The sequence below is a fragment of the Salvelinus alpinus genome, chromosome 28, assembly GCF_045679555.1.
Source record: "Salvelinus alpinus chromosome 28, SLU_Salpinus.1, whole genome shotgun sequence".
In the NCBI taxonomy this organism is placed as follows: Eukaryota; Metazoa; Chordata; class Actinopteri; order Salmoniformes; family Salmonidae; genus Salvelinus; species Salvelinus alpinus.
Window position 1 is genome coordinate 4,285,204 of NC_092113.1, and position 20,406 is coordinate 4,305,609.

The 20,406-nt window shown below is 45.8% G+C and overlaps 1 protein-coding gene across 3 annotated transcripts in view; it reads right to left on the reverse strand.

Moving 5' to 3' along the window:
- Positions 1-20,406, reverse strand: part of LOC139556981 (cadherin-4-like) — a 375,581-nt gene that overhangs the window by 89,680 nt on the left and 265,495 nt on the right. For all 3 annotated transcript variants that reach the window (XM_071371209.1, XM_071371208.1, XM_071371207.1), the window contains one exon: positions 6,046-6,272. In XM_071371209.1, the coding sequence (XP_071227310.1) occupies positions 6,046-6,255 (210 nt within the window). In that variant the 5' untranslated portion in view covers positions 6,256-6,272. The remainder of the gene's footprint in view (positions 1-6,045; positions 6,273-20,406) is intronic.

Consider the following 20,406-nt stretch of genomic DNA (forward strand, 5'->3'; position numbering starts at 1 on the left):
CCAAACTTTCCACTCCTCGAATAGCCTTCACTTCTAACCTAAAGGGTTGAGATAAAGGCCATGCCAAGCCCTGATGGACCCAGTGCCCTGGTGAAAGTCCAGGCTGACTATGTGTGACAGTCTGTATAGGCAGCAGAGTGAAATCAGTTGTGGGTATTTTTATCCCCCTTCCTGGGCTGTAGGATACCTTCAGTAAATAAATCAAAGGACTACTAATATAGTACTACTCAGTCTCCTGCCCGGGTTGCCAGGTTTTGAGACACCATTATAGGACTACTCAGTTCATTCCTGGGTTGCCAGGTTTGAGACACCATTATAGGACTACTCAGTCTCCTGCCTGGGTTGCCAGGTTTGAGACACCATTATAGGACTACTCAGTCTCCTGCCTGGGTTGCCAGGTTTGAGACACCATTATAGGACAACTCAGTTCATTCCTGGGTTGCCAGGTTTGCTACACCATTACAGGACTACTCAGTGTATTCCTGGATTCAGATACTATTTGATAAAATGGCATCGGAAGAAATGGCAGCAGTTTTACAGGCGCCCAACCAATTGTGCTATTATGTGTTTTTCCCCCCGTGCTATTTGTAACTTATTATGTACGTCATGTTCCTGCAACCGTATCTTACGGCAAAAAAATAGCTTCTGGATATCAGGACAGCGATCACTCACCTCGGATTAGACAAAGATTTTTTCTTCAACAAGCATGACGCACAGGACATTCTCCAAACACCCGACAGGGCCAACATCCCCGTTATTTGCAAGAGGAAGAAACGCAGGTACAGGGGACACAGAGCGGGATGCCACGTTAGGACCCGCAGAAGGCGAGTGGGAAAGCTGCCGTTACCGTCAATATTACTCGCCAACGTGCAATCATTGGACAATAAATTAGACGAGGTACGATCACGAATATCCTACCAACGGGACATCAAAAACTGTAATATCCTATGTTTCACGGAATCGTGGCTGAATGACGACATGGATATTCAGCTAGCGGGATATACGCTGCACCGGCAAGATAGAACAGCACACTCCGGTAAAACGAGGGGGGGGGGGCGGTCTGTGCATATTTGTAAACAACAGCTGGTGCACGAACTCTGAGGAAGTCTCTACATTTTGCTCGCCTGAAGTAGAGTATATTGTGATAAATTGCAGGCCACACTACTTGCCTAGAGAGTTTTCAGCTATACTTTTTGTGGCTGTTAATTTACCACCACAGACAGACGCTGGCACTAAGACTGCACTCAGTCAGCTGTATAAGGAAATATGCAAACCACTCACCCAGAGGAGGCGTTCCTGGTGGCCGGAGACTTTAATGCAGGGAAATGGAAATCAGTTCTACCAAATTTCTATCAACATGTTAAATGTGCAACCAGAGGGAAAAAAACTCTAGATCACCTGTACTCCACACACAGAGACGCATACAAAGCTCTCCCTCGCCCTCCATTTGGTAATTCCGACCACAACTCTATCCTCCTGATTCCTGCTTACAAGCAAAAATTAAAGCAGGAAGCACCAGTGACTCGGTCTATAAAAACGTGGTCAGATGAAGCAGATGCTAAACTACAGGACTGTTTTGCTATCACAGACTGGAACATGTTCCGGGATTCTTCCGATGGCATTGAGGAGTACACCACATCAGTCACTGGCTTCATCAATAAGTGCATCGAGGACGTCGTCCCCACAGTGACTGTATGTACATATCCCAACCAGAAGCCATGGATTACAGGCAACATTCGCACTGAGCTAAAGATCAGAGCTGCCACTTTCAAGGTGCGGGACTCTAACCCGGAAGCTTACAAGAAATCCTGCTATGCCCTGCGACGAACCATCAACCAGGCAAAGCGTCAATACAGGGCTAAGATTGAATCATACTACACCGGTTCCGACGCTCGTCTTATGTGGCAGGGCTTGCAAACTATTACAGACTACAAAGGGAAGCACAGCCGCGAGCTGCCAGTGACACGAGCCTACCAGACGAGCTAAATCACTTCTATGCTCTCTTCGAGGCAAGCAACACTGAGGCATGCATGAGAGCATCAGCTGTTCTGGACGACTGTGTGATCACGCTGACGTGAGTAAGACCTTTAAACAGGTCAACATACACAAGGTTGCGGGGCCAGACGGATTACCAGGATGTGTCCTCCGGGCATGTGCTGACCAACTGGCTGGTGTCTTCACTGACATTTTCAACATGTCCCTGATTGAGTCTTTAATACCAACATGTTTCAAGCAGACCACCATAGTCCCTGTGCCCAAGAACACAAACGCAACCTGCCTAAATGACTACAGACCCGTAGCACTCACGTCCGTAGCCATGAAGTGCTTTGAAAGGCTGGTAATAACTCACATCAACACCATTATCCCAGAAACCCTAGACCCACTCCAATTTGCATTCCGCCCCAACATATCCACAGATTATGCAATCTCTATTGCACTCTACACTGCCCTTTCCCACCTGGACAAAAGGAACACTTATGTGAGAATGCTATTCATTGACTACAGCTCAGCGTTCAACACCATAGTGCCCTCAAAACTCCTCACTAAGCTAAGGATCCTGGGACTAAACACTTCCCTCTGCAACTGGATCCTGAACTTCCTGACAGGCCGCCCCCAGGTGGTGAGGGTAGGTAGCAACACATCTGCCACGCTGATCCTCAACACTGGGCCCCCCAGGGGCGCGTGCTCAGTCCCCTCCTGTACTCCCTGTTCACCCACGACTGCATGGCCAGGCACGACTCCAACACCATCATTAAGTTTGCAGACGACACAACAGTGGTAGGCCTGATCACCGACAACAACGAGACAGCCTATAGGGAGGAGGTCAGAGACCTGGCCGGGTGGTGCCAGAATAACAACCTATCCCTCAGCGTAACCAAGACTAAGGAGATGATTGTGGACTACAGGAAAAAGAGGACCGAGTACGCCCCCATTCTCATCGACGGTGCTGCAGTGGAGCAGGTTGAGAGCTTCAAGTTCCTTGGTGTTCACATCCCCAACAAACTAGAATGGTCCAAACACACCAAGACAGTCGTAAAGAGGGCACGACAAAGCCTATTACCCCTCAGGAAACTAAAAAGATTTGGCATGGGTCCTGATATCCTCAAAAGGTTCTACAGCTGCAACATCTAGAGCATCCTGACTGGTTGTATCACTGCCTGGTACGGCAACTGCTCGGCCTCCGCCCGCAAGGCACTACAGAGGGTAGTGCGTACGGCCCAGTACATCACTGGGGCTAAGCTGCCTGCCATCCAGGACCTCTATACCAGGCGGTGTCAGAGGAAGGCCCTAAAAAATTTCAAAGACCCCAACCACCCCAGTTATAGACTGTTCTCTCTACTACCGCATGGCAAGCGGTACCGGAGTGCCAAGTCTAGGACAAAAAGGCTTCTCAACAGTTTTTACCCCCAAGCCATAAGACTCCTGAACAGGTAATCAAATGGCTACCCAGACTATCTGCATTGTGTTCCAACCCCTCTTTTACACTGCTGCTACTCTCTGTTTATCATATATGCACAGTCACTTTAACTATACATTCATGTACATATGTACATACTACCTCAATTGGCCCGACCAACCAGTGCTCCCGCACATTGGCTAACCGGGCTATCTGCATTGTGTCCCGCCACCCACCACCCGCCAACCCCTCTTTACGCTACTGCTACTCTCTGTTCATCATATATGCATAGTCACTTTAACTATATCTACATGTACATACTACCTCAATCAGCCTGACTAACCAGTGTCTGTATTTAGCCTCGCTACTTTTATAGCCTCGCTACTGTATATAGCCTCTCTACAGTTTTTCACTGTCTTTTTACTGTTGTTTTTATTTCTTTACTTACCTAATGTTCACCTAATATATTTTTTGCACTATTGGTTAGAGCCTGTAGTAAGCATTTCACTGTTGTTTTCGACACACGTGACAAATAAACTTTGATTTGATTTGATTATTATAGGACAACTCAGTTCATTCCTGGGTTACCAGGTATGAGCTACTATTATAGGACTACTCAGTTCATTCCTGGGTTGCCAGGTTTGAGACACCATTATAGGACTACTCAGTTCATTTCTGGGTTGCCAGGTTTGAGACCCCATTATAGGACTACTCAGTTCATTCCTGGGTTGCCAGGTTTGAGACACCATAATAGGACTACTCAGTCTCCTGCCTGGGTTGCCAGGTTTGAGCTACTATTATAGGACTAGTCAGTGTCTTCTTGGGTTGCCATGTTTGTGCAAGTGAGGCTAACACAGAGAAACATATACATTGAGCACGGGCACGCGCATACCAACACATAGCACACATGAAGAAACACCCTCAGAGACAATGAAACATGCTTTCACACACTGGACAGACACTGGACAGACAGCAAACAAACACACAGACACAGATCCACTGACACAGAACACACATTCTTTCAATATGTTTTATTTACAATGACAGCCTACCAAGAGGCAAAGAGCCTCCTGTGGGGACGGGGCTGGGATAAGATCTTTTTTTTTATAACTGGACAAAACACACATCACGACAAGAGAGACACCACAGCACTGCATAAAGAGAGACCTAAGACAACAACACAACATGGCAGCAATACAACATGGTACAAACATTGCCAGGCACGGAAAACAGCACGAAGGGCAAAAAGGTAGAGACAAACAATAAATCACGCAACGCGTCAGTAAAGAGTGTCCATGATTGTCCAGCTGGAGTGTTTTGTTTGTAAGCTCCTTCCAGTCGCTAGCCGCAGCGACCTGAAAAGAGGAGCGACCCAGGGATGTGTACGCTTTGGGGACCTTGAACAGAATGCGAATGACAGAATGGGTGCTGTACGTGTAGGAAAGAGGGTTGCAGCTAGGAGGGAGGGAGGCCGAAGAGCGTTTTATAAATAAGCATCAACCCATGGGTCTTGTGTCGGGTATACGGAGATGGCCAGTTTACAGAGGAGTATAGACTGCAGTAATATGTCCTATAAGGAGCATTGGTGGCAAATCTGATGGCCCAATGGTAAAGAACATCTTGCCGCTGGAGAGCACCCTTACCCGCCGATCTATAAATTATGTCTCCGTAATCTAGCATGGGTAGGGTGGTCATCTGAATCAGGGTTAGTTTGGCAGCTGGGGTGAAAGAGGAGCGATTACGATAGAGGAAACCAAGTCTCGATTTAACGTACGCCTGCAGCTTGGATATGGGCTGAGAGAAGGACAGTGTACCGTCTAGCCATACTCCCAAGTACACTAAAAAACTTTGTCGTAGTGCGTTTAACACAAAATCCTAGGAGGGGCCAGCTGAGTATAAAACTAGGGGGTATAAGTCTTAACAATGTATCACACAAGTCTCCTTGACCCAGGAACACAGTCATCCCTGACACCCAAGATATTCTTTCCAGAAGAGATTCAATCCCACAATGCCTTGCACCACTCCTACCTGTGTCCCCCCCCGACCTCTTTTACAGACTAATTGAGACCAAGTGTGAGTGCTGTCCGACATTAAGGCTGTAAGCGATCACTCCGTCTCTGCTGGAATTGATCCGGGGTGGCTTTGATGCCTTCTATTGGCACCGCCACCATAAAGGTAGCGTGCGTTGTCGTTGCTGAACGTGGTTAACATTAGCAGCGCCGCTGCCCTCCTCTAGGCTGGCACTGACGATCACGTGAGGTGAGGCGACGCGCTCTAGTCAGAGCTCTGTAGTCTACCTGGTCTTTAACACTGTCAGGGAAAACCAGCCGGGGGGGCAACCGGGGACAGGGAGGGACAGACAGACGGGCGGACGGATGTTTTCCAATAACAACTTACGGGTGAGTACAGTCCTCCTCCCCTTTGAGAGTGTGATGATCGTACCGCTCAGTTGTTAGTTGCTATCCAGACCCCAGCAGAAGATAAGGGAGTAAGGGAGATCACACTGAGCTGATCGCTGACTGAAACTTGACTGAAATACGTTTCAAAGGTGTGTGAGAGTGGGTGCGTACGTGTGACGTGAGTATGCACCTACGTGCATGTGTGTGTGTGTGCGCACATCTACTGTATGAACAGAATGATATTCTTACCTGATTGCCTGGCGGTGAGGGTGTGGCTTGCCCCATCGGGGCCAGTTTGACCGTTGTCTCCCACACGTGTGTGTGTGGACCGCTGGCAGTGACCGTGAACTGGACCGGTCCGCTCAGGCCTGCCACCTCTCTCTGGGTGTAGATGGACCCATCGGTCCCAACGCTGAACCTGGCGTCACCGCTCTGAAAGACCACCCCCTCGTTCTCCATACAGTCATCAAACCTCACTAGAGAGAGAGAGAGAGAGAGAGAGAGAGAGAGAGAGAGAGAGAGAGAGAGAGAGAGAGAGAGAGAGAGAGAGAGAGAGAGAGAGAGAGAGAGAGAGAGAGAGAGAGAGAGAGAGAGAGAGAGAGAGAGAGAGAGAGAGAGAGAGAGAGAGAGAGAGAGAGAGAGAGAGAGAGAGAGAGAGAGAGAGAGAGATGTAATTCATGCATAGTTATGACTGGATAATACTACCAATACATGTTAATACTACCAATACATGGTTCACATTATCATATGTGAATGACCATTCATGCATGGTGGTGGATACCGTTCTTATTCCATTGAAAGGTTATGAATACAGCAGTGTGGTATTTTGCTCTTGAGCTGTTTGATGTTGTCTCTTCACGCCTGCATACATCATCTGCCTGCCGGTCTCTCTGTGGACCTTTACCCAGAAATGATGTTTGGAGAAATATCCCTGATAATGTCACAACCTTTCCAAAGGAACAGGGTGGAAATAAAGGAGAGAATCGGATGGGCTTTGTGTTGCCGTCTCTGTCGGAGAGAGGAGAATGAGCTAGTATACTGTAAAGCGCATTCACACTTATAGAATATATAGCATCTGGTCAAAACCCAAAAGCTCTAACACAAGGATATAAGTACATTCAGAGTTGAAGACTTTGGACTCTTGGCCACGGATACAAATAAACACTCAAATCTGAGAAAGGAGAATAGGCAATTATAGCATACTATACAGCAGAGACTTAAAGAATCAGAACACGGACATATTGTACATATAAAGATCAAGATACTAAAATGACAATTTAATGCACAGGCCTATAAGGTTTTGGGCAAAGCCACGTATACAAGGCGAATAAGCACTCTCACGCACACATTCTATTCATTACAAATACAACAGTCAGAGAATGTGATGTGAAATGACCCGTATCACCAAGTCCTGTTCAGATTCATGTTAACCCTTTAAGTGGCACACCAATAAAAACAATATCACCTGCAAAATGTGTATTTAGCCTCAATATAGGCCATACAAGTGATGTTTTAGAGGTCAACGCAATTGTACAACCTTCTGATTTGAAATTGTGTACACAATTAGCACTAAACAAACAAAGCACTGTGTGCAAACAAAGCACTGTGTGATAAATTAGGCTTGGTTTTGCTCACATTCACTTCCTGGTTTTCAACCATCTTCGAATGGGTGTTTAAACAAAGATGTGTCCGATAATGAAAACCACATGATCATTTTACTAAATGACATTGGTTAATGATAAATTATGCCAAACAAAATGAATATGTTCAATTTAAAGTTGGTTGTCAAAATTAGGTCCACCGCCCAGTTCAGCTGTCTGTGAAAGGGGTATTGAGAGAGAGACAGAGAGAGAGACAGAGAGAGAGACAGAGAGAGAGAGACAGAGAGAGAGAGAGACAGAGAGAGAGAGAGAGAGAGAGAGACAGATAGACAGAGAGAGAGAGAGACAGAGACAGAGACAGAGAGAGAGAGAGAGAGAGAGAGAGAGAGAGAGAGAGAGAGAGAGAGAGAGAGAGAGAGAGAGAGAGAGAAAGAAAGAGAGAGAGAGAGAGAGAAAGAGAGAGAGACAGAGAGAGAGAGAGAGAGAGAGAGAGAGAGACAGAGAGAGAGAGAGAGAGAGAGAGAGAGACAGAGAGAGAGAGACAGAGAGAGAGAGACAGAGAGAGAGAGAGAGAGAGAGAGAGAGAGAGAGAGAGAGAGAGAGAGAGAGAGAGAGAGAGAGACAGATAGAGCAGCAGCAACAGCTGAAAAGATGAGCTCCTAAAAATATTGAATTTTACATGGTTTTTAGAGGAAAGTATATCGAAAAAAAGCAAAAGAAAACTGCAAGACTGATTAGGAGACCAAACAAGCAGCAAACAAAGAAGAAAGGCTTTCGAAAAAAGTAAAATTATACAATTTTCTTAGCTAGCTAAGTTGTTTACCTGTTGCTAGGCAGTTGCTAGGGACTCTCCTGAAAGAAGCTAGCTAGCTAACAAGGAGAGAGAGAGAGAGAGAGGTCATGATCAGATGATCAGATGAGCTCCTGCATTTTTCAGCATTTTCTTTAAAAAAGATAGATTTAGAGTTAGTTAAACTTGGATTTTTTGTGGAACTGAGAGAGATACAGCTTCAACTGTATTCAACTGTAACTGACTTGATACAGCTTCAACTAGCACTGACGTGTCAAGTGAGAGGTGTCAAAGACCATTAGCCCAACAATGGCAGGAGAGTCGAATAGTCTACCCCAACCAAATGGAGAGGCCTTAGAAGCTCCCTCCTGCTGTTCAGAGGTAATTAAAATACAGTACCCTGTGAGTGTAAAGAATGATAAGGCAAGAAAAGAGCACAAAATGAAGCTCCTTATGGAAAATCAAGAGACACTTTTTGCTGACTATTACAAAAATGGGAACATCAGCAACCTTATCTTCCACACAAACCATCCCCTGGCATGGCACAGTGCTATATTAGCACACTACCCCTCTGTTAAGAGAGGGGGGGTTAACGAGGGGTGGAAACTCAGGATACTTGACAACGAGGACTCTGAGTCAGCTAACATAAATCTATATAAGTCTGGAACAGTATTGGTACAGGGCAACCCCAAACAGTTTCAGCTGGACTTTCACCTAATCAAAGAATTAGCCCAGCAGGAGAAGCTCTCCCTTGATAAAGATACCCCCACCCCAAGCGGGTCAGACCAGACCTCTTCATCATATAACCCCACAGACGAGCAACCCTCAGCAGACAGTCAACCTCCCAGTACAGAGCACTTCTCCCTCATTGAAATGAAGGATAAATTCACCCAGCTGGAGGTAAGGCAGGTGGAGCTGGAACAGCAGGTGATTACACTCCAGTCAGCACAGACCCAGACAACAGTCCAGCACAACAACCCCTTAACCAGACCAGGAGAGCTGGAGGTGGAGAGAGACATATCTGCACTCTGGACAGTGGTGAGACAACTTCAACAGGAGAAAGAGCAGAAGCAGGAGCAGAACAAAGCACTAGAGGAGAGGATCAGACTGCTGGAGGAGAGGGAGAGGGGGATGGAGGAGAGGATCAGACTGCTGGAGGAGAGGTTGAGGGGGATGGCATGTGACAGAGAACAACCCACTAGGGAGGTGGCCATCCCCACAGAGACGCCAGCAGAACAGCCCACCTCAGCACCGGACAAAAGTCTCGACACCACAGCAGAACAGTCCACACCAGACCCTGACCATAGAGTCAACATCACAGCAGAACAGACAAAAGAAAAAACCCAAGCCCAGCAGCTCTCACCCCCCCTGAGCACCCCCCCTGTCAGCCACCCTGATAGCCCTCCTGACAACCCCCCCACACCCACTGAGAACAAACACAAGACACAGATTGTTCTCCTTATGGACTCAAATGGGAAATATATAGAAGAAAAAAAACTTTTTCCCAAACACAGTGTGTCTAAACTCTGGTGTCCAAACACCCAGCGCGCCCTAGACCTTCTGTCTGAGGACAAACTAGGCTCACCTAGCCACATAATAATACACACAGGCACAAACGACCTGAGAGCAAAGCAGGAAAGGGTGGCCACAGCACTGAAGGGAGTGATTGAAAAAGCTTCTTCTACTTTCCCCAATGCACAAGTGGTTATCTCCACCCTGCTACCACGAAAAGACTTCCACCCTGCTACAATACAGCGGGTAAACGCAAGCATTTCCCGTGACTGTGCCTCAAAACCAAATGTTTTCCTGGCCCACCACTCCACCCTGGACTTGAACAGCCTCTATGACCAGGTCCACCTCTATAAGGCAGCAGTGCCCACCTTTGTCCGGACTCTAAAGGACATCGCTCTCAAACGCAGCCCCAACACTTCACACAGGAGCAACAGATCAATAGACACCCCACCCAGACCAGCGAGACACCCTCCAAGACCTGCAGGACCCCCCCGTGGACCTACACATAGAGGACCCACGCCAAGAGGACTTACATCCAGACCACAGCACCCCCAGACACATCCACACCCCCACCCCAACCAATCAACACCCCCCCACATCAACCATGCCCACACCCCATTTAGGCCCCCTCAGATCAGACCTATGCCACTCCTGCCCACCCCATGCACCCCACCCCCGCAAAGAGAGCATCAACATGGAAGTCACACATACGCCCAGGTAGTGAGCGGGCAAACAGGCCCAACCCCCACTCTTACACTCGCCCAAGCCAACGGCATGTACCAGATGCTCAGCAGGCTCTGCTCACACTTACTGGCCTGAGGCCAAACCACACGGCCAACAACATTGGACACTTTATGGAACAAAAAGCCTTCACTATATCATCCTGGAATATCCAAGGCCTGAGGTCATCTGCCTTTGGCCTAAAGAGCAGGAACACGGACTTCACCAAAGAAATCGGTAATGCAGACATTGTCATCCTGCAAGAAACATGGTATAGCGGAGACGGACCCACTGGTTGCCCTCTAGGTTACAGAGAGCTGGTAGTCCCATCCACCAAACTACCAGGTGTGAAACAGGGAAGGGACTCAGGGGGAATGCTAATTTGGTATAGAGCAGACCTAACTCACTCCATTAAATTAATCAAAACAGGAACATTTTACATTTGGCTAGAAATTCAAAAGGAAATTATCTTAACAGAGAAAAATGTCCTCCTGTGTGCTACCTATATCCCCCCACTAGAATCCCCATACTTTAATAAAGACAGCTTCTCCATCCTGGAGGGGGAAATCAATCATTTCCAGGCCCAGGGACATGTATTAGTCTGTGGCGACCTAAATGCCAGAACTGGACAAGAACCTGACACCCTCAGCACACAGGGGGACAAACACCTGCCTGCAGGTGACAGCATTCCCTCCCCCATATGCCCCCCTAGGCACAACTATGACAACATAACCAACAAAAACGGGTCACAACTCCTGCAGCTCTGTCGCACGCTGGGTATGTACATAGTCAATGGTAGGCTTCGAGGGGACTCCTATGGTAGGTTCACCTATAGCTCATCTCTTGGCAGTAGCACTGTAGACTACTTTATCACTGACCTCAACCCAGAGTCTCTCAGAGCGTTCACAGTCAGCCCACTGACACCCCTATCAGACCACAGCAAAATCACAGTCTACTTGAACAGAGCAATACTCAATCATGAGGCATCAAAGCCAAAGGAACTGAGTAACATTAAGAAATGCTATAGATGGAAGGAATGCAGTTTGGAAACCTACCAAAAAACAATTAGGCAACAGCAAATTCAATCCCTTTTAGACAACTTCCTGGGTAAAATGTTCCACTGCAATAGTGAAGGTGTAAACTTGGCAGTAGAAAATCTTAACAGTATATTTGACCTCTCAGCTTCCCTATCAAATCTAAAAATCTCAAATAGAAAACCGAAGAAAATGAACAACAATGACAAATGGTTTGATAAAGAATGCAAAAATCTAAGAAATAAATTGAGGAACCTGTCCAACCAAAAACATAGAGACCCGGAAAACCTGAGTCTACGCCTTCACTATGGCGAATCACTAAAACAATACAGAAATACACTACGGAAAAAGAAGGAACAGCACGTCAGAAATCAGCTCAATGTAATTGAAGACTCCATAGACTCTAACCAATTCTGGGAAAATTGGAAAACACTAAACAAACAACAACACGAAGAATTATCTATCCAAAATGGAGATGTATGGGTAAACCACTTCTCCAATCTTTTTGGCTCTATAACAAAGAATAAAGAACAAAAACATATACATGATCAAATACAAATCCTAGAATCAACTATTAAAGACTACCAGAACCCATTGGATTCTCCAATTACCTTGAATGAGTTACAGGACAAAATAAAAACCCTCAAACCCAAAAAGGCCTGTGGTGTTGATGGTATCCTTAACGAAATTATCAAATATACAGACAACAAATTCCAATTGGCTATACTAAAACTCTTTAACATCGTCCTTAGCTCTGGCATCTTCCCCAATATTTGGAACCAAGGACTGATCACCCCAATCCACAAAAGTGGAGACAAATTTGACCCCAATAACTACCGTGGAATATGCGTCAACAGTAACCTTGGGAAAATACTCTGCATTATCATTAACAGCAGACTCGTACATTTCCTCAATGAAAACAATGTACTGAGCAAATGTCAAATTGGCTTTTTACCAAATTACCGTACAACAGACCATGTATTCACCCTACACACCCTAATTGACAACCAAACAAACCAAAACAAAGGCAAAGTCTTCTCATGCTTTGTTGATTTCAAAAAAGCCTTCGACTCAATTTGGCATGAGGGTCTGCTATACAAATTGATGGAAAGTGGTGTTGGGGGTAAAACATACGACATTATAAAATCCATGTACACAAACAACAAGTGTGCGGTTAAAATTGGCAAAAAACACACACATTTCTTCACACAGGGTCGTGGGGTGAGACAGGGATGCAGCTTAAGCCCCACCCTCTTCAACATATATATCAACGAATTGGCGCGGGCACTAGAACAGTCTGCAGCACCCGGTCTCACCCTACTAGAATCCGAAGTCAAATGTCTACTGTTTGCTGATGATCTGGTGCTTCTGTCACCAACCAAGGAGGGCCTACAGCAGCACCTAGATCTTCTGCACAGATTCTGTCAGACCTGGGCCCTGACAGTAAATCTCAGTAAGACCAAAATAATGGTGTTCCAAAAAAGGTCCAGTCACCAGGACCACAAATTCCATCTAGACACCGTTGCCCTAGAGCACACAAAAAACTATACATACCTCGGCCTAAACATCAGCACCACAGGTAACTTCCACAAAGCTGTGAACGATCTGAGAGACAAGGCAAGAAGGGCCTTCTATGCCATCAAAAGGAACATAAATTTCAACATACCAATTAGGATCTGGCTAAAAATACTTGAATCAGTCATAGAGCCCATTGCCCTTTATGGTTGTGAGGTCTGGGGTCCGCTCACCAACCAAGATTTCACAAAATGGGACAAACACCAAATTGAGACTCTGCATGCAGAATTCTGCAAAAATATCCTCCGTGTACAACGTAGAACACCAAATAATGCATGCAGAGCAGAATTAGGCCGATACCCACTAATTATCAAAATCCAGAAAAGAGCCGTTAAATTCTACAACCACCTAAAAGGAAGCGATTCCCAAACCTTCCATAACAAAGCCATCACCTACAGAGAGATGAACCTGGAGAAGAGTCCCCTAAGCAAGCTGGTCCTAGGGCTCTGTTCACAAACACAAACACACCCCACAGAGCCCCAGGACAACAGCACAATTAGACCCAACCAAATCATGAGAAAACAAAAAGATAATTACTTGACACATTGGAAAGAATTAACAAAAAAACAGAGCAAACTAGAATGCTATTTGGCCCTAAACAGAGAGTACACAGTGGCAGAATACCTGACCACTGTGACTGACCCAAACTTAAGGAAAGCTTTGACTATGTACAGACTCAGTGAGCATAGCCTTGCTATTGAGAAAGGCCGCCGTAGGCAGACATGGCTCTCAAGAGAAGACAGGCTATGTGCACACTGCCCACAAAATGAGGTGGAAACTGAGCTGCACTTCCTAACCTCCTGCCCAATGTATGACCATATTAGAGAGACATATTTCCCTCAGATTACACAGATCCACAAAGAATTCGAAAACAAATCCAATTTTGATAAACTCCCATATCTACTGGGTGAAATTCCACAGTGTGCCATCACAGCAGGAAGATTTGTGACCTGTTGCCACAAGAAAAGGGCAACCAGTGAAGAACAAACACCACTGTAAATACAACCCATATTTATGTTTATTTATTTTAACTTGTGTGCTTTAACCATTTGTACATTGTTACAACACTGCATATATATAATATGACATTTGTAATGTCTTTATTGTTTTGAAACTTCTGTATGTGTAATGTTTACTGTTCATTTTTATTGTTTATTTGACTTTTGTATATTACCTACCTCACTTGCTTTGGCAATGTTAACACATGTTTCCCATGCCAATAAAGCCCCTTGAATTGAATTGAAAATTGACAGATAGACAGAGAGAGAGAGAGAGAGAGACAGAGAGAGAGAGAGAGACAGAGAGAGAGAGAGAGACAGAGAGAGAGAGAGAGAGAGAGAGAGAGAGAGAGAGAGAGAGAGAGAGAGAGAGAGAGAGAGAGAGAGAGTAGGTGTCTATATCCAGTTTCACTAATTACACACGATCATTAAACAGAGGCAGTGGAACAGCCTATTAGAAAGAAGCAGAGATTGAATGAAACTCGAAACCCAACCCTGAGTCTGAACCTCCCGTCTCCATGGCTGACTGAACACACTATTGACTTCGACCACGGGCTAATACGGCGGCAAATCAGCATGAAATTGAGAAAATGTCCTTATCCTTCACATCCCTGAAAAACTAAACAACGGATGGATGGGAGGCTGCGAAACTCAGTTACTCCACAAACACAATGTAGAATTCAAATCAAACAAAGGTCATAAAGGATGTGTGTACAATACTGTATTTATGTTCCTAAGTTGTGTGGTCCTTGTACTCAGGCCCTACTGAGACAATATTGTATTACTACGTGTTATTATCTCCTATTATGGGTTTATTATTCTGTGTCCAAACATGTTCCCACCAGCTACAGACCACTGGAAGAACCAGACTATTGTTTTCTGTCTTTAGCCCACCACAAACAGACCCACGCCACCCCACCAATCTCCAGGCTCTGGGGCCGGGGCAATTAGCTTCTCTCTCTCTCTGTCTCACTCTGTCTTTTTCTCCTTCCCAGGGATTACCGTGTCTAGACGGCATCTCGAGTGAGAGGAACCTTGGGGCTGAAGGACGGAACTCACCAGAGTCTGTTCCCATTCGCTCTCAACGTTTCCACGAGCCACCACTTCAACAGCTGAACCATGTACAGTATCTACACTATCTATGTCTGCCTGTAACTAAAATCCTTCTCTGTCCTCTGGGCCCGGCGGTGGTGATGTATCTGGTAAAACATCATTAAAAACGTTCTCTCTGAAACTAAACCCGGACAGAATGAACCAACACCACTCTGTCATTTCCTGGTAACGGGTGTTGTCTAAGTACAGGCGTCCCAGTCTGTGGTATTAGGGGAACTGAGTTTTGTGTTTTGTGATACAACAGAAGAGTCCCCGGTCACCGTTCACCACAAACATCAATATACAGTATCGCAACACATTTATCAACACTCTCTCTGTCTTTTGCTTTTTCTCTCTTTGGCGCTCGGCTCTGAGCCTTCCTCTCCCTCCCTCTACCTCTCTCCCTGCCCTCTCTTTTCCCCTTTCTCTCCCTGTCCTCTCTCTCTTCTCTCTCTGCCCTCTCTCTCTCTGTTCTCTCTGCAGGACAAACAAACGCTACAGTTGGCAAACAAGCGCTGAAACAGTTTTGGAAGGCAGCCTGATTATATTAGCAAAGAGGAAGTCACATTCAAATTCCAAAATGCTTTATTGTAATGACAAGTGCTCATGTATCGCTGCAGCAGTCAAATATGTGCATATAATGAGCAGCAGGTGGTCTTTCTTGCTCTCTCCCCCCCCTCCCTCTCTCTCTCTCTCTCTCCCCTCCCCCTCTCTCTCTCTCTCTCCCCCTCCCTCTCTCTCTCTCCCCCTCCCTCTCTCTCTCTCCCACTCCCTCTCTCTCTCTCTCCCACTCCCTCTCTCTCTCTCTCTCCTCCTCCCTCTCTCTCCCCCTCTCTCTGGGCACAGAGCCAGTGGTGCAGTAGTCCCCTACAGAAGAAGCTCAGAGAAAGGGCGGGAGAGGAAAGGATATCTCCAAGCTTCTCAAACTGATAGCCTTGCATGTGTGTGTGTGTGTGTGCATGTGTGTGCGTGTGTGTAGGGGGGGGGAATTCTGGCCCTTCGGTGGAGTGCATGGGGAACTAACTGAGACATGCTAATAGGCAGGTGTGTATAAAGCATTTGCCTGGTGTACACCCCCCCCCCCCCCCACACACTACTCATAAACACCCCGTAGCTCACCTTCACAGCCCATTAAGATCCTTATATCCACACATTTGATACATTCCCTGTCTTTCAACGCCAGATGCCTGAATAACAAAGGAAAGACAAAGCTCTCTTCCCCCCCACTCTCCCTTCTGGTATTCTGGACAGGCATGTGGAGGACCACCTCTGTACTGGCTGATGGGTAGGGTTATACTTTGGTCGTACCTCTGTCATGGGCTTTGCTTGAGTTGAGAGTTGTTTTTTTCCCCATGCGATTATTCATAGTGCATCTCTGTGTGTTCATACAGACACAACAGGGATAAAGGAGAGCTGCATAAGGAACTGTGTGCTGGATGTGTCAAAACCAGCTCAACAAGCACCACTATTGCTTGCCAATATCCCCCTCTCTTCGTCTCTGTGTGGAGCCCTTCACCTTTCTCTATCTCCATCACAAATGGAGGCGACCTCATTTGATCCTCTGTTTCTCTCTCTTCAGTTGTGTCTCTATGTATTACAGATGTATTGTGTGTGTGTGTGTGTGTGTGTGTGTGTGTGTGTGTGTGTGTGTGTGTGTGTGTGTGTGTGTGTGTGTCTGCGCGTACAGTTGAAGTCAGAAGTTTACATACACCTTAGCCAAATACATTTAAACTCAGTTTTTCACAATTCCTGACATTTAATCCTAGAAAATATTCCCTGTCTTAGGTCAGTTAGGATCACCACTTTATTTTAAGAATGTGAAATGTCAGAGTAATAGTAGAGAGAAGGATTTATGTCAGCATTTATTTATTTCATCACATTCCCAGTGGGTCAGAAGTTTACATACACTCAATTAGTATTTGGTACCATTGCCTTTAAATTGTTTAACTTGAGTCAAACGTTTCGGGTAGCCTTCCACAAGATTCCCACAGTAAGTTGGGTGAATTTTGGCCCATTCCTCCTGACAGAGCTGATGTAACTGAGTCAGGTTTGTAGGGCTCCTTGTTTGCACACACTTTTTCAGTTCTGCCCACAAATCTTCTGTGGGATTGAGGTCAGGGCTTTGTGATGGCCACTCCAATACCTTGACTTTGTTGTCCTTAAGCTATTTTGCCACAACTTTGGAAATATACTTGGGGTCATTGTTCATTTGGAAGACCCATTTGCGACCAAGCTTTAACTTCCTGACTGATGTCTTGAGATGTTGCTTCAATATATCCACATAATTTTCCTGCCTCATGATGCCATCTATTTTGTGAAGTGCACCAGTCCCTCCTGCAGCAAAGCACCCCCACAACATGATGCTGCCACCCCCGTGCTTCACGGTTGGGATGCTGTTCTTTGGCTTGCAAGCCTCCCCCTTTTTCCTCCAAACATAACGTTGGTCATTATGGCCAAACAGTTCTATTTTTGTTTCATCAGACCAGAGGACATTTCTCCAAAAAGTACGATCTTTGTCCCCATGTGCAGTTGCAAACCGTAGTCTGGCTTTTTTATGGCGGTTTTAGAGCAGTGGCTTCTTCCTTGCTAAGCGGCCTTTCAGGTTATATCGATATATAGGACTCGTTTTACTGTGGATATAGATACTTTGTACCCGTTTCCTCCAGCATCTTCACAAGGTCCTTTTGATGTTGTTCTGGGATTGATTTGCACTTTTCGCACCAAAGTACGTTCATCTCTAGGAGACAGAACGCGTCTCCTTCCTGAGCGGTATGACGGCTGCGTGGTCCCATGGTGTTTATACTCGCATACTATTGTTTGTACAGATGAATGTGGTACCTTCATGCGTTTGGATTGCTCCCAAGGATGAACCAGACTTGTGGAGGTCTACAATTTATTTTCTAAGGTCTTGGCTGATTTCTTTTGATTTTCCCATGATGTCAAGCAAAGAGGCACTGAGTTTGAAGGTAGGCCTTGAAATACACTCACAGGTACACCTCCAATTGACTGAAATAATGTCAATTAGCCTATCAGAAGCTTCTAAAGCCATGGCATAATTTTCTGGAATTTTCCAAGCCGTTTAAAGGCACAGTCAACTTAGTGTATGTACATTTCTGACCCACTGGAATTGTGATACAGTGAATTATAAGTGAAAGTGCCGCTTGCTATAGACCACCTTCTGCCCCCATCTGTGCTCTGGACACCATATGCAAATTGATTGCCCCCCATCTATCTTCAGAGCTTGTGATGCTAGGTGACCTAAAGTGGGACATGTTTAACACCCCGGCCATCCTACAATCTAAGCTTGATGCTCTCAATCTCACACAAATGATCAATGAACCCACCAGGTACAAACCCAAATCCGTAAACACGGGCACCCTCATAGATATCATCCTAACCAACCTGCCCTCCAAATACACCTCTGCTGTCTTCAACCAGGATCTCAACGATCACTGCCTCATTGCCTGCGTTTGTAATGGGTCTGCGGTCAAACGACCACCCCTCATCACTGTCAAATGCTCCCTAAAATACTTCAGCGAGCAGGCTTTCTAATCGACCTGGCCCGGGTATCCTGGAAGGATATTGACCTCATTCCGTCAGTAGAGGATGCCTGGTTATTCTTTAAAAGTGCTTTCCTCACCTTCTTAAATAAGCATGCCCCATTCAAAAAATGTAGAACCAGGAACAGATATAGCCCTTGGTTTACTCCAGACCTGACTGCCCTTGACCAGCACAAAAATATCCTGTGGTGTACTGCATTAACATCGAATAGCCCCCGCGATATGCAACTTTTCAGGGAAGTTAGGAACCAATATACACAGACAGTTAGGAAAGCAAAGGCTAGCTTTTTCAAGCAGAAATTTGCATCCTGTAGCACAAACTCAAAAAAGTTCTGGGGCACTGTAAAGTCCATGGAGAATAAGAGCACCTCCTCACAGCTGCCCACTGCACTGAGGCTAGGAAACACTGTCACCACTGATAAATCAACGATAATTGAGAATTTCAATAAGCATTTTTCTACGGCTGGCCATGCTTTCCACCTGGCTACCCCGACACCGGTCAATAGCCCTGCACCCTTCACTGCAACTTGCCCAAGCCTCCCCCTTTTCTCCTTCACCCAAATCCAGAGAGCTGATGTTCTGAAAGAGCTGCAAAATCTGGACCCCTACAAATCAGCAGGGCTAGACAATCTGGACCCTCTCCTCCTAAAATGTTGCAATTACTAGCTTGTTCAACCTCTCTTTTGTATCGTCTGAGATCCACAAAGATTGGAACGCTGCCGCGGTCTACCTGGTTAAATAAAGGTGAAATAAAAAATGAATAAATAATCCGTCTGTAAACAATTGTTAGAAAAATTACTTGTGTCATGCACAAAGTAGATGTCCTAACCAACTTGCCAAAACTATAGTTTGTTAAGAAATTTGTGGAGTGGTTGAAAAACAAGTTTTAATGACTCCAACCTAAGTTTATGTAAACTTCCGACTTCAACTGTATGTGTGTGTATTTGTCTGTCCCGGTGTTGACTTCAACTGTATGTGTGTGTATTTGTCTGTCCCGGTGTTGACAAAAGCGTAACAAACAGATTCCGCGATAACAATCTAAATGAGTGACAGACCAAGTATCCAATTGGAATACCCCAGAGGTACCTAGAGACGCCTATTGTTGGACCAATCAGAAATACAACGACACTGCCAGTTGCAGTTCTTTGTCATCACCCCCCCATAGCCCCCGATACACAACATACACACACACACCCCTCCCACACACACAAGCACACAAACAAAACTCCAAAGAGTGCCATTTCATAACGGTTCGGGCGGTTCGATAGCAGAATGAGATTATAAAAATATGCTCACAACAGCGACACTGAGGCACAATGATCCACTTCACTGCTGCACATAAACAAACCCTCGAAAGCAGTCTGGTGCTCTGCATTGATCTGACAAATGGGACCGAACCCCCACAGTGCCAAGCTGCAAGCGCTTAATCGCTACCACCGCTAACCCAGAGAGCAGTCATGGCAATAAACGGCTATGGTTACAGCTACGCAACAAATGTTCCATCCCCAGGGTTGAATCTCTTTTATTTCCCCTCCATCAATATTCCTTTGGAGAGAATAAAAGGGGAAGGTTGAGGAAGGACATGCTGAGCAGGTAAGGACAATGTGTGAAGGAATCGCGGAAATGCATGTGTTGTGTTTTGCGCTCTCTCTCTCTCTCTCTCTCTCTCTCTCTCTCTCTCTCTCTCTCTCTCTCTCTCTCTCTCTCTCTCTCTCTCTCTCTCTCTCT